The sequence below is a fragment of the Elaeis guineensis genome, chromosome 13 (genome assembly GCF_000442705.2).
Source record: "Elaeis guineensis isolate ETL-2024a chromosome 13, EG11, whole genome shotgun sequence".
NCBI lineage: Eukaryota > Viridiplantae > Streptophyta > Magnoliopsida > Arecales > Arecaceae > Elaeis > Elaeis guineensis.
In genome coordinates, this window is record NC_026005.2 from 72,076,381 (window position 1) to 72,090,828 (window position 14,448).

A 14,448-nucleotide genomic window follows, 5' to 3' on the forward strand; every position below is an offset into this window, starting at 1 on the left:
GTGTTAGCCAGGAGATAGACCGATGTGGAGCCAAGATCTAATCTCAGCAAAATAACTCTACCCATCATGGATAAAAACCTAAATTTCCACCCCTCCAATCTCTCCCTAATCCTGAGCTCCACCTTCATACACTCGGGTCTGTGAAGCCTCCAACCAGTAATTGAGCCAAATTCACAGGGAGGACTATGGCAAGCAAGAACTCCAAAAATAAATGGCAGATTAATCACTGAACTTCACAACCAAGCACGGGAGACTGGATGGAACTTGAAACATAAGCCTCTTGGCAAAGGGAAAGAAATTGGAATCAAACCAAGATATATACCCGAAGCGAGCCAAAAGTTAACCCACAAATCACGAGTTCATTTCTGGAAAACGTTGCAAGCACAAGGAGAGGCCTATGACAATGTTATGTCACAAAAGTATCAGCAAAGCAAAATTACAAGCTAACCGAGCAAAAGGGCACACTATTTCTAGTCAATTGTCTTCCTCAACAACACTGGCTAACCGGTCGTCAATAACCTTTCCACAATACTGGTGGAATACTGAACAAATCATCATTACAATAAGATTCATAACCCAAAGATCTTAGTTTACCAAAGAATATGGAATTTAGGCAGAACGAGCTTTCTTTCTCCACTGCAGAGTGCTTCTACACAAGGCAACTCACTCCAGTGCCTGTAAAGATAATACAGGGAATCTACTTGGATGGAGTCACAGCAGCACACGTTCCATGCCACACGATAAATTGAAATTATTCAGAACCTACAGCTAGAAATTACTCACCTAGCAAGCCTGTTGCTTCATTAACAATTCAACCAAATTATCCAAAAATATGTGGGGGGAAGTACAACACAATTAAGGTAAAAAGTGCAATATATACATAAGAGTGGACATGTCAACTTTTGCCTGTTAGGCTTTCACATTTCCCAAGTTAAACTGGTAAAATGAGCAAAATTTTTGAGGTAATTGTGCTCGTAAAATCATCTGAGATTTTCTTTCAAGCCCCACAGGATAAGCTAATTCAGAGTACTAATTTGGCAGCAGCTGGTTTGAGCTTCAGAATCTATACTTCACCCCAAATTCAACCATATATAAGCTTGGCACTTGACCTAAATCCAACTCAGAAAAGAATACAGGATGAACTAATTAAAAAAAAGGAATTGTTACCCACAGTTGTAACATCCAAGTCAAAAATGATTTCCTTGGCATGGTTTGTAATCATATATCACATTCCTCGTTGAAGACCAAACCACTAATCTGTTAAAAAGGAAAAAGGTCATCAGTTCTGATCCTCACCAAGGTTTCCCTTCATTCAAAACTTTCATGCAGGAACTGCAGTTTGCTTCAGCCCATTGGGGCGGCCAACCCTACCATTCCCATTCTGAAAGACCCGCTGCTGATAAACATCGCCAACACGGGCTGCTTGGCCACGACCCCGGCCCGTGTACTCACCTCGGTTCCTAAATTCACTCCTCCTGTAGCCCATGTTGCCCCCAAAACCTCCACGTCCCCTAAAATTGTCATTTCGAAAACTGCCCCTTCCTGATTGGAAGCGCCCTCTCCCACCATTACCATTGCCACCATTGGTAACAACACCATTAACAACTGCAGATAGCAAAAGCATTAGCATCAGTCAAGCTAGTCCGATATGTCTGTGGAATTATATAAACTAGTGGTCTATTGATATGATGCAATAACAAGCTAGACTGGGCTACATTTGAGTGAATCTTCACTCTGATCCGGTCAGATTTAGATTGGATGAGAAGGGATCCACATCAATGAACGAGCCGTTGCACGTGATTTACTATCTCTAAATTGCTTGTATAGCAAAAATCATGTGATTTGCAGATGCTTAGCCTATGCATCAAGTGGTAAAAACAAAAAGGACTGTCTAAATAACATGAAACTATATATATATATATATATATATATGATTACGTGATGCATAGGCTAAGGGTTTCCAAATTACATGATTTTTGGTGCCTAAGCAGTTTAAAGATAGTAGATCACATCCTACAACTTCGATTATCAATGTAGGACTTCTATTGTCAAATATAAACTTGACTATGTCTAAGTGGAGATCTACTTTAGTGTAGCCAAGTCCACCTCATATAATAACAAGCTGATAATATTATGCAACTTTAGTTTGGAGAGCGATTGAACTTGGCTAAAGTTACTGCCTGAGAAATTCAAGAAAAATACAAAATGATGTGCGGCCACAATTGATGTTTAATAACATTACAAATGGGTTGAAAATTAGACATCTGTGAAAACCATTTTTAAGGTCCAAGTGTCATATTGAAGATAACGTGAGAAAAGGTAAATTGATATTCTTGTGGGTGTACGCAACTAAAGACATCAGACTAAACTAAGAATGGAAGCTGCTTGGCATGGTATCAATGATCAGGAAAGAGGAGACAATACCTAAGGACTTTTATACATTGTGTCAAAGTAATTCTTTTTTAGGGGAGAGAAAGGAAAACATGCATGGACTGAGGGAAAGGTCCTTGATGAGCAAAAATCATGAAGGATTCACACAGCCTCTGCGAATTGTAATTTATAAATATGGTTTTATGGGATAGGATGATCAGACTTGTGGAACTTTTTTTTTTTTTTGGTTGTGGGGTGTTGTTTTTTTTTTTGGGGGGTGGGGGGGTGTGAAGGTGGGGGAATATGACAATCTCAAACCATGAACAACAAAATGCCATATCAAATATTTTGAATGGTTAAGAGATAACCAAGCCATAACAGTTACAATTGACAATGCCCCGTGCCCATTTAGACCATTCAAGACAAACCACGAGCAAAACATAAAAAACATACAGCATACAACTTCATGCTTATGAATTTCAATGAATACTCAACAGATTCTAAATTCCCATGATATCATATATTACAATTGAATAATCTTGGAGCCACACCAAGTCACTAAGTTCCCAATATCATAACAAAAATTCCTGCAAAATATACTCCAGTAAATAAGAGGAGCAAGAATGATACTTGCCTCGTGTTGTGGTTCTCTTCTCCTCAACAAAAGCTTGACGCCCTCCAATCATGACTGGGGATGCCTAAAAATTTGAAAAAAGGAAACTGTGATGAGCTATACATATATCTGCAACTTAATATGCACACAAACACACAGTATGTATGTATATATGTGTGTGTGTGTGTGTGTGTGTGTTACATATATGTGTGTGTGTGTGTGTGTGTGTGTAGACACACACACACACACACACACACACACACACAAAAACAAACTTATGATAACAAAAACCTATAACTGGATTTAATGAATAAAAGATGATGATAAGACAGCAAGGATATCAATATTAGATCAGAAAAGATGTTTCAAACATGTTTAGCATTTTGACACATAGGTGAAAATAAAATGATGTACACCATTGAAGAGTAAATGATAACGAGAAAAACAAAAATATTGGTAGCAACACAATTTGATCTGAGAGTAACCTGAATAATCATCTTGAAAGCAACAAACTAGGAGCCTACCTTATTTCCAAAAATAGATTTTTGGTAAAACCTGAAATAGCAGTTTCGGTTTATAGCCATCACTCTTGCAATTAATAATATTCGAAACCATTGTTACATTGTAAGGATATGGAATTAGTGAAAGTACTACCTATTTCAACAAATACATAAAATGCTCAGAAGATATAGAATCTTCATGAAAAAGAAAGAGGAAAAGAATTTTAAAGGCGATGATAAAAAAACTAAAGCAAAACAATCGTCAAGGGCAAGTTGGTGGAATCCACCAAATAAAACAATGTTGAAAGCATCCACATCAGCGATTGGTGAGGACTCATAAGAAATTGTAAATGATACAGAAAAGAATGGTGACATGGCAACAAAAGGGTGAAACAAGTTCTCACTCTTTACATCTTTTTAAATGCAATAAGATTTGTTATCCAAAATGTAACCAGAAGTTAAGAAATAACACTTACACAAACACAATAAATAAATTACAAATAATATTTTAACACATCGAGGATGGAACAACTGGTAGAACTTCATTAGCTATTATTCTTCGATGGCACAATCAATGCAGAACAAATCAGGTTTACTAGATTTCAATGTCAAATAAATCTGGTTACTTCTTACTTTAATGTAGGATAATCACACATGAGAAACGATGGAGGGCAGAGCACTTCATTAATGCACTCCTAATCAGAGATTGTGTTGCATAGTAGAATAGATTAAGTAGAAATCCAGTTGCTTCCTACTTAATGAGACAGTTTCCTGTCAATTATGGATTATAGATGAAAGAATAACAAGACTTTATTTTTGAGCTTCACATTACTCCCTTATAAACTTGAAAGTCAAATAGTCGTCAGTGGTCTGGAGTCAGTTGCAATTGCAAATTATCCTACGCTGTTCTGAAGCAATATTATTGGAATAACAATGATAAATTACAAATGCAAAGAGAGGAAATTGACATTTGAGCTATTAATACCATCAAAAAGAAAGGGTGAAAGATGTTGATGCAGTAGCAATTATGTAGGTTTTGTTTTAAATAAATCAAGATTATATCTGCTTAACCTTACCTTTTCATAAGAAACACAAAGGTTTAACTAGGTAAGAATACTAATCATTTACATAAAGTCAGATCTATTCTGAACCATTGAAACAATAACCACTTGTTGTACAAGCATTGACATTGAAGAATGGCCTATAATATATAAATGATGCCCTAAATTGAAAAAGATGTTGCCGTTAATTTTTTGCTTTAAACAGTTACTTCACTATGCAAAGCAGAAGTGTACAAGCTTACGAATTCCATTTGATGCAACATGAAAATGGAAGCACATCTAAAAAATCCAAGAACTACTGCGATCAAGTCATAAAGTTGTTTCAGTTATGGAACTATTGGGGGGGTTTCTGACATGGAAGCTCCATGAACTAATTTTGGTTGGACCAAGTGACCTAGTAGGGCCTACTAGGGGGCTACATATCCAGCTGTTAAGGCTCAGTTACCAAAAAGAAGTCCTAAAATCAGTCAAAGAAACTTATTTTAAGGCCTATCATGAGCCCATGCAAGAAATCTGTAACCCTCCATAAAGAGATATATCTGAGATGATTTGCACTGAAGTTACCTATTTCTTTTTAAAGTTTAGTACACTTTAAGTAATCTTAATCTCTCATCAAAAACATACTTGAGAATAGTTCAACTTTTGGAACTGAATCAGAAGGTCTACATACCTCGATTGCATCTTGCATGGATTTTAGTGACTCAAACTCAACAAAGCCAAAACAAAAGCGCTCAATCTGTAAGATCAAGGAGGTTGTGAATCAACTGAAACAAAGACGAAGCGAAATCACAACAAGATCTAGCAACCTTATGGCTTCTAACTTGGACACCACCAGGCTTAATAGGTCCGAATTTCTTAAACTCATCCTCAACTTGTTCGGCCGTTGCATTCAAAGGCAAGTTGCGGATATAGATGGAATGACCCTCCACTGCAGAGTGAGAAAAGTCTAGTAATTAGAGAAAAATAAATGTAAGAAGGGAGTAATTTTAGGACAATAAACTTCTCACAGCAAAATGCTGAGCACACCTTCATGAGAGTTCTTCTCAGGGATAGCTTTGCTATTAGGAATTGGAGTTTCAGGAGCATGAACAGGCACTGTGGACGCAGCTGCAGGTTTCTCAGGGCTAGCAGGAGCTGGTTTTGTCTTAGTAGTAGGGACATATACCGGTTTTGGTGATGGGTTTCCCTTCATAACCTTGACCTGCCAGTTTATTAAAATTAGGTAAAAGAAAAATATAAATATAGTACAATAACTTTCAGAAGCATCAAATAAAAATGTTAAAATTTCAAGTTTTGCAAAGGAATAATTGCCTAAAGAGCTTTCCATGATAATGGTAGGAAGCAAAATTTTCAACTATGCACAAGAAAAATGTCAGCAAACACTACCAGTAGTAAAATTACAGATCATTTATTATTTCTGCACATATAAGTTAGTGTTCATGGCAAAGATAAATGCTCACAATTGATGCATAAGACTTCTTAGGTGCATCCTCCTGAGCCATGGAAGCAGTAGTCTCAGAAACCGGTCGTGCATCACTTTGACTCTCATGGACTGGTGGTTCCACAGCAACCTCATCTTCAACTTCTGAACCACCATTCTCTGATGGGTTAAAAACTTCCTCGTCATCGTCAGCAGTCCCCTCTGACTGAGGAGTTGCGAGACCCACTACATGATGCTCCTGAACTGAAGCTGGTTCTGAAAATGTGAGGTGAAATAGTTAGAATAGTCCAAAAAAGGACTTAATTAGAAGAAGTTATACAGAAAATCCCATGTACCTGGTTCAGCGGTTAGTGGGGCTTTAGCGGCATCATTGCTGGTACCATTAGGTAACATCTGATTAATTTCAGCTGGTTGCTTTTCATTCACAAATCTAAACACATCGTTTAGGACAAAATAACCTCCATTTTCCTGTGGGGCAAGAAAGAATGACTGGGCAAATTTCTGCCAAACGTTATCAAGCCCAGTCAAGGATCCAGTAACAACGATGAACACACCATTCTTGTAGGACATCTGAGAATCTACAGTCTCTATCTTAGTAAAGCAGTCTTTGAAGTTCAATGACATGATCTTGTCATTGATAGCCTAAAACAGCATAAAAGAATATCCATCTTAGCTTAATTGCATGATGGAAAACAAATAACACAAGAACAGATAGAAATATGTCACTTGTTATAAACAAAGGAAAACAAAGCAAGGAAGTCTGTAAGTTGAGAGTTTTTTTTTAAAAAAAAAAATCAAAATCACTTTTAGAATCTTAAAATCATCAAAAAAGAAGAGTATGTTTTGCATTGTTTTGAAACATACTTGCAATGTTGTTACGGAAGTCATCATGCCATCAGAATCTGGGCGACTAAGAACGCTTGAATCCTGATAAAACCTATAAACTTGTTCTGGTGTTTGATGAAGAATGTGGTAATACTGGTGAACAAAGGCACTACCAATCTGTAGAAGCAATACAACATATTAGGCACATGGCAGAACAAATAAAAACTATGAGAAACAATAGTGAAGGAATAAATCTGTACCACTTGTGGACTTGGCAGAGGAGCAAGAGTTGCAGTTGGCAATGCCATGCCTGTATGACTTTTGCATTAGTTAGGTTCCATAAGAAACATCAATTAAGACCACCTCACCAACAAACAAGATAGCACACACGTGAAGAAAGAACAATTCACTATGCAGTCAATAAAACTAAATGAATAAAATGCTGCAAGAAGAAACAAGAACAGTTCCTTAAAAACATCAATAAAGAAAAAGGTTCTAGAGAAGTAGAGGATACTCTGATAATAGAACCTCGCTAACAACGAAAACATTTACATGCACATGGAAGTTAATTGTAAGGAAACAACTAAACTATTCTGTAGTCAATAGAATCGAGAGAAGAAAAAGAGAGAGATACCGCATATCAAATGACAGAAAAGGAACTCAAAATTTATGACGCAAACAAACAAAATTTTATGCAATCAATATAATTACGGAAGAAAAAGAGAGAGCCGCTACAGATTAGATGACACATAGGACTCGTTTGGTTCGTGGAAAGAACTTTTCTTCTTGGAAAGTAACTTTCCAAGAAGTTCTTCCTGGAAAGTAACTTTCCAAGAAGTTCTTCCTAGAGAGTTATTTCTTGAAAATGAAATTTTGATATGTTCGGTTGACCATACGAAAATGACTTATTGAAGAGTCGCTTATGTTTGGTTGAACACCTATTTTCTTGAGAAAACTATGTAGAATACTTATTATGCCCTTAATAAATATAAGACCATACATTTTTGCTCCTAAATTTTATATAAATAATAATATTATATTTATATTAATATAAAAATAATATTAATATATTATAACATAGATCGTAATAATTTATTGTATTAATATAATACTAATATATATTATATTATGTTAATACAATATTAATATTTTAATATAATAAATTTATTAATATATTAATAATATAATATTGTATATAATGTTATATTAATATAAATACTATATTAATATTAATAAAAATATTATATTAGTATAAATATTAAAATACAGTAAGCATTATAATATTAATATTAATATTAATATTATATTATATTCATATAAATATTAGGATAATATTAGCATAATATTATATTATCATTATTCGGTATTTCATCCCAACCATCCATGATATTTTACAAAATCTTAGCCGTAGATCTTAAAAGGATATTTTGTGAAAGAAAAAAGCATCACCATTTTTCATCCTATGGAAAGTTCCACAACCAACCTCCTCCATGGGTTTCCACTACTTATGAAATGTGGAAAGTGATTTTCCATGGGAAGAGCTTTCTTCATTCCCTATCCTTTTAAAACTCCAACCAAACAAGAAGCCCCCTCTCTAATTCCCATGAATTGCCTCTTCCTCCCTCTACTTCCCGTGAACCAAATGAGTCTAAAAGGAACCAGAAAAAGGAGTTCCTTTTAGAAAAATTTAAAAAGGATCCTGAAGAAGTACTAGGACACCCTCATTATTAGAATCAAATATTTGGTGCAAAGGCAAATGTATACAGACATGCATATGCAAAGACATAAGCAAACAACTATTTGTTTTCCAGCACACACAGATACATGGACATTAATACAGACATAAGCATATTTGCTTAAATGCTTATATCCATGCATGGACATGCATATATTCTTATACATGCATACATATGTATATACATACATATGCATACATCTATGCATGCACATGCATATGTTCATGTACATGCATAATACATACATATGTACGTATAAATGTATGTATATTTGCTTGTACATATAGATAAAAGAAAGATACTAAAAACAATTCCAGACCACAGATTAAGCAATGAAATGCACATCAGGATGTCAAGATCCAGCTTTAGTTTCAAAGGAAGCTGAATAAAAAGTAAGAGAAAAGTGGGAATCTTAGAAGCATGCAGGTTGAAATTCACTACAAAGTTAAACTCAAAAAGAAGATGCAATTTACAAATATGAACTTCTGCAGTGCTGTAAGATCCCACTAGAAACACTGCAATATTTGGCAGAATATTCATCTATGTTATCACATAAGCAAGATCAAAAATCAAAATGCTTTCCCAACCTTTAGCAATCAAAGACATGAAAGCTATTAGAAAAGGCATAAGTCAATTATAAAATAAAACTGCAACTATCCACATGTTGCAGGACACTCTGTGAGACAGACAGAAAAACCTTCAAACAGAGAGATGCTCCGAGACAACTAGTTGTTTATGTAGCAGGCACCCCTATAAGCTATTCAACAGCTTCAAAAGCATAAGCATAAAAAAACTCCAGCAATATATAATATCTTCAAGCGTCAACGCACCACCACCCTTCCCACTAGAAAAATGAATTCAGAACATAAAACCCTAAAGCCCTGAAAGCAGACCCAAATCCTCTGGATTTAGCAAATAAAATTAGCATCAGCACAACTTACAAAAGAAATTCCTCTATCACATATGATCAGTGCATGAAAAGAAATACAAAGTTCCAGGGACAAAGAATTCAATCTGATAACACAAAACTTATCCGTTATTTTTATCTCATAACACAATAAAAGACGTAAACACAAAGTGGGGCAATGAACAAGAGTAATGTAGCAAAATCCAATTCTCCAGAGACTGATTTGGTTCCTCCGTAGAGCTAACAATGTACAAACTATTAGTGACAAAAAAGAATTAAACCCAGATGATGAATCACATTCTTCAAAATCCAGGGTGCTGAAAAACGCGGAGAATTGCAACCCTAATACAAAAAACTAGCAAGCAGACAACAAGACAGTAAAACACAAAAGCTAAATTTTCTAACTGCCAGGATTAAAGTTAAACCTTCCCGCGAAGAAAAATACACGGAAAATATAAAAATATAACAAGAACAAGTCGACCGAACAAGCAAAAAAAGTAACCGAATGCCTAAAGGAAAGCCTGCTCAAAGGTCATATTTTAATAATATGAGAATCCCTCGCTCAAACGCCATGTAAGAGGAAATTCGCAACCAACCTTACCAACAATTAAACCCAAACCACGAATCACATTCGTCATCACCCAGCAAAAACTAAACCCTCCAATACACCAACAGAACCTCGAGAGGGCACCAAAACGCTAATACACGAGAAGGTCAGCCAAAACTAAACCCTCCAATACACCAAAAGAACCTCGAGAGGGCACCAAAACCCTAATACACGAGAAGGCACACAAGAAAAGCAAGATGAGCCCCAAACCTAAGAATCTCAGCTGCCTAGCTTAAACCTCACTCAAAAGCATACATAACTACATCGTAAATAAACAAATTAAGAGAGATCAATCAAATACAGGCAACCAGAGGAACAAATATCCTGAAGAAAATTAGCACTACTCGAAGGCCGTCTTTCTAGCAACAAGAGTACAAAAAGGACAAGAAAAAAAACGACTTTGAGCTTTCTTGTGGAAGCAGATCGAACAGAAACGAAAAACCCATGCGCAAAAAAGGGGGAAACGAAGATTTCGGGAAGGAGGAGGAGACCTCATCGGAACCGAAGAATGGGAGCAAATGTACGAATCGGAGAGAGAGGAGAGGAAGCTTACTTTCGCCGGGAGGCGGCGGTGGCGCGAGGGGAGGTGGAGCTCCGCTTCGATCGGAGCCCTCAAATCGAGAGATAAGAAGAGACCTCCAAGAGAGAGAGAGAGAGTGAGAAGGGTAGGCGAGTGAGAGTAGAGAGAGCGCCGCAGGGAGAGCTTTTAAAAGGGGAGGCGTGGTTGCGACCCTCGGGGTTTTGGGTTTACCATGAAGTGGGTTTCCGTGCGAGTCTTGCACACAGATTGTCTATATTGTTAACACACATGACACACCTTAAAGAGAAAAATTGTCCATGAGGGAAGCAATTCCCATTAAAAAAAAAAAAAATCTTCTATAATTCAAGTCATAAGAAATCCTTTTTCATTGATGAAATATTTATATATATATATATATATATATATATATATATATATTATTTTTAATTTAAAATCAAACTATTTGGTAAATTCGATATGGTCAAATTTTATAATTATTTGGTATGTATAACTACTTATCTGAATAATGCTCTTCAAAATTTTATATTTCTAAGTTGCAAAAGAATTTTCATTTGGCTTGATGCATATCAATATACTTTTTCATTTCATTATGTTTTTGTACTTTTGGATATGTATATGGATTTTTCTTCAATTAAAATATTAGTGATCTATATTGCATCATGATCTCATCAATTTTATTTATATAAAATATCAAATACTATTGGATATATTATACATCTTAAATAATTTATTGTCATTTCTTTAATCTTTTCCTTGTTTCGCAATTGGGTTTCTGCTTATTAATTTGAACTAATTCAAGTAAATCTTGACCCTACTTTTACTATATTAGTTGATATTTTACTATCTTGGTGATTATATATTTATTAAGATATTAATATTTTTTGAAAAAAAATTATTCTAGCTCAGCTAGAGCAATCTCTGAGTAATTTGGTCTTTGTTGCCAACAGAAACTACCTATAATGTTAGTATTAAAAGCCTCAATATGATTTTACTCGTGACATAACAAAGGGCCAAAACTTGAATAAAAATAAGGTTCCAAATAGCCGTTATGCATAAGAATTTCTATGTAGCTCAATATGTTGCATGTGTTATACCAAATACATAACCGTTAAGCTATGAATCATGCTCCATTCACATGAAGAACCAAAACGAGCCACGTGTGGATGGTTTTTATAGCAAACAACCTTGGGACTTATTAAGGATATATTTGGTGTTATTTTTGCTTTAACAAAGAGAATCCATAAACCAGGTTCAAAAAATTTGCTAAAATAAGTATAGACACCCTAAGGAATCCTATCTAGATTCTATATGACTCTTTTTACATTAGTTCTCTATTACAACTTATTGCTTGGTTCGATTACGTTAATTTTTAGCCCTATCATTCAAGTTGGAAAGGGATAATAGAGCCTTCTCTCTTTCAATATTTGGGAGAAAATATCAAAAAAGAGTATCCTAGATGCTTGAATCCTACAAGAGTAAAAAATCTTATAAGACCCCTACAATCATCATTGGAAATTAGTGATTTACTGTCTTGATTCCAACCCTTCTTCCAGAGTCTAGTTAGAGTAGTATCTTTATGGTAAGAGATAGAGGGTGTTGGAAGAGAAGGAGATGGAGATACAAAAGCAGGAGTTCTTCATCTCCATTGTCTTAGTCAAACAGTCATTATTGCACTGCTATTCTTATAAAACTATTCAAATCTCTGATGGCCCATCTAGCTTGCTTGAGCTTGGACTATTTTGAACGGATTTGATCTAGATTTTTAAGCTTATAGAAATTTAAAATTTGAGCCCGCCTATTAAATAGGCTAGACTCAGATTTACATCGATCCGACTTGAACATGATTTTATATATAATACAATATATAAAATATAATATAAAATTATTTTTTCATTCTCACTCTCCTCTCCAATTCTCTCTCCTTGCCCATGACCCCAATCCCCTTCTCTCCTCCCTGCACCTCCCTCTCCATTTCCTCCCTTCCCCAAACACCTCTGTCTCCTCTTCCTGCCCTCCTCTCCTCCCTCCCTCTCCTCTTCTTCCTCCTGCCTCAATCCCATGATGGCTCCCTTTCCCCATCAACCCCTCCTATCTTAATCCCCTGCCAACCTTCTCCCTCCTCCGTTTCCCCTTCTCCTCCTCTTCTGCCAATCCCACCATGGCCCCCTCTCTCCTTTGACCCCTCCCATCCTAATCCCTTGCCAACCCCCTCCTCATCCTCCAACCTCGAGTTTCCATCACCTGCCGATCTTCTCCCCTCATCCCCCACCTCCCTCTCCTCCTCCTCGTCCTCTCCCAATCCCACCACATCTGTCCTCCCTCATTTGACCCCCTCCTCCAACAAACACATACACACATCCTAATCCCTCATTGACCCCCTCCTCCTCCTTTCACCTTAAGTCCCAATCTTGTGCATCGATCCCTTCCCTCCTCCTCCCCTCCTATCCTTACCTCCCTCTCCTCCTCCTATTCCTCTTCCTCCTTCAACCCCATGATCCCCAAAATACACACACATATATATACAAAAGTAGCAAGCAGCCTAAGAATCTGGTTCAAAAGTCCGAAGTTGATAAATAACGAGCTCGATCTGAAAAGTAAACCCAAAGATCGTATCGGATGATAACTTGGATTGAGTTTAGCTGAAACCTGGCCCAACCTATCCATTGAGTAGATCTACATGTCTATGAGTTCTCGATGCAATGTCATAGTATACGGTGACCATGGTTATGCAGGAGGCAAGGATTCGACATTTAACCAAATACTTAGTATGTAGAGAAGAAGTTGTTGCACTTAGAGCTTATGGCAACTTAATTTCATGGCTGTGGGCCGGTCAAGAATGAATTCGGCAGAATAGAGGTGAGGGCATGACATTTGGAGAAAGAATGTAGAAGAGCATATATATGGTAGAGGGAAGGGCAGGGAGTTGATAGCCTAAGGCTGCATGGGCACAAATAAAGAAAGGCCAAAAGCTTGGAGAAGAAGGAGAGAAGCATTATAGAGATGAGCATAGGGGGAGAGAGCTTGAAGCCATGGTTGAAAATTCATTGAGTTGACTTAAAATCTGATCGAGTCAACTCGGATTAGTAGATTTTCAGGCCTACTTAGCATAAAAGTTACTTTATGTAAAATTGGAGTTCTGTTATCTCAAAAAAAAAAAAAAATATTGGAGTCTTAGATTGGGTTTGACTCACTAACTCGATGAGTAACTCATAACTTGATTTAATTAATTTGACCCAATTTGCCTTAAATAATAGATACATCCATAATTTAACAAGTTGCTTTCAAAGTTCACACTTCACAATATTATTCAACATAATATATATTATATAGAATTGCTATATTATTGAGAAACTAAAGAGATATGGGCTGAAGCTTTTTATTCAATGCTCCATCTAAAAAAAAAAAAATCAATCTCCCATCATCTTGGGAGCTTTTTCTGCTCACCATACCATCCTACCTCTTTGATGGTAACACCAATAATCCGACCACCATAGGACCTCTGCTTATTGCCAGAGCTGCCCAATATTCCATTTCCAACCACTTTGACGCTGACCAACCCAACAATCAGCTATCATATATTGAAGTCCTAAGCCTCTAACTCCTTACTGTCTACCCCAAACTCAACTCAATCAAGGAAAATTGTTATTTTTTTCTTTTTGCATGCTATTCTCCTCTTTCCTATGCTAACATCAAGTTTTCATGGTCTGAAATCTGGTTAGGGTTTAGGTCTTATGGTTTTAATGTTCTCGTAATACATACAATACTAAATGGTATAAAAAAGCTCCTCTACTCTCAGACAGTCTCTTGATATGGGGTGGAGAAGGTTGATCTTGTCTTGATATAGCTC

The 14,448-nt window shown here is 36.3% G+C and overlaps 1 protein-coding gene across 2 annotated transcripts; it reads right to left on the bottom strand.

The window, feature by feature from the left end:
- Positions 1-392: 392 nt before the first annotated feature.
- Positions 393-10,772, bottom strand: LOC105056089 (nuclear transport factor 2). 2 transcript variants are annotated; one of them, XM_073247430.1, is made up of 10 exons: positions 10,614-10,772; positions 7,071-7,120; positions 6,850-6,987; positions 6,321-6,627; positions 6,005-6,240; positions 5,571-5,745; positions 5,351-5,472; positions 5,215-5,280; positions 3,005-3,068; positions 393-1,605 (listed from the first exon to the last, which is right to left on the bottom strand). In XM_073247430.1, the coding sequence occupies exons 2-10, from the start codon at positions 7,116-7,118 to the stop codon at positions 1,322-1,324; spliced, it is 1,440 nt and encodes a 479-aa protein (XP_073103531.1). In that variant the 5' UTR covers positions 7,119-7,120; positions 10,614-10,772; the 3' UTR covers positions 393-1,321. The 2 variants fall into 2 exon arrangements, with proteins under 2 accessions (XP_073103531.1, XP_073103532.1); XM_073247431.1 differs by having other exon boundaries at positions 7,071-7,128; positions 10,614-10,765.
- Between the last annotated feature and the right edge of the window lie 3,676 nt (positions 10,773-14,448).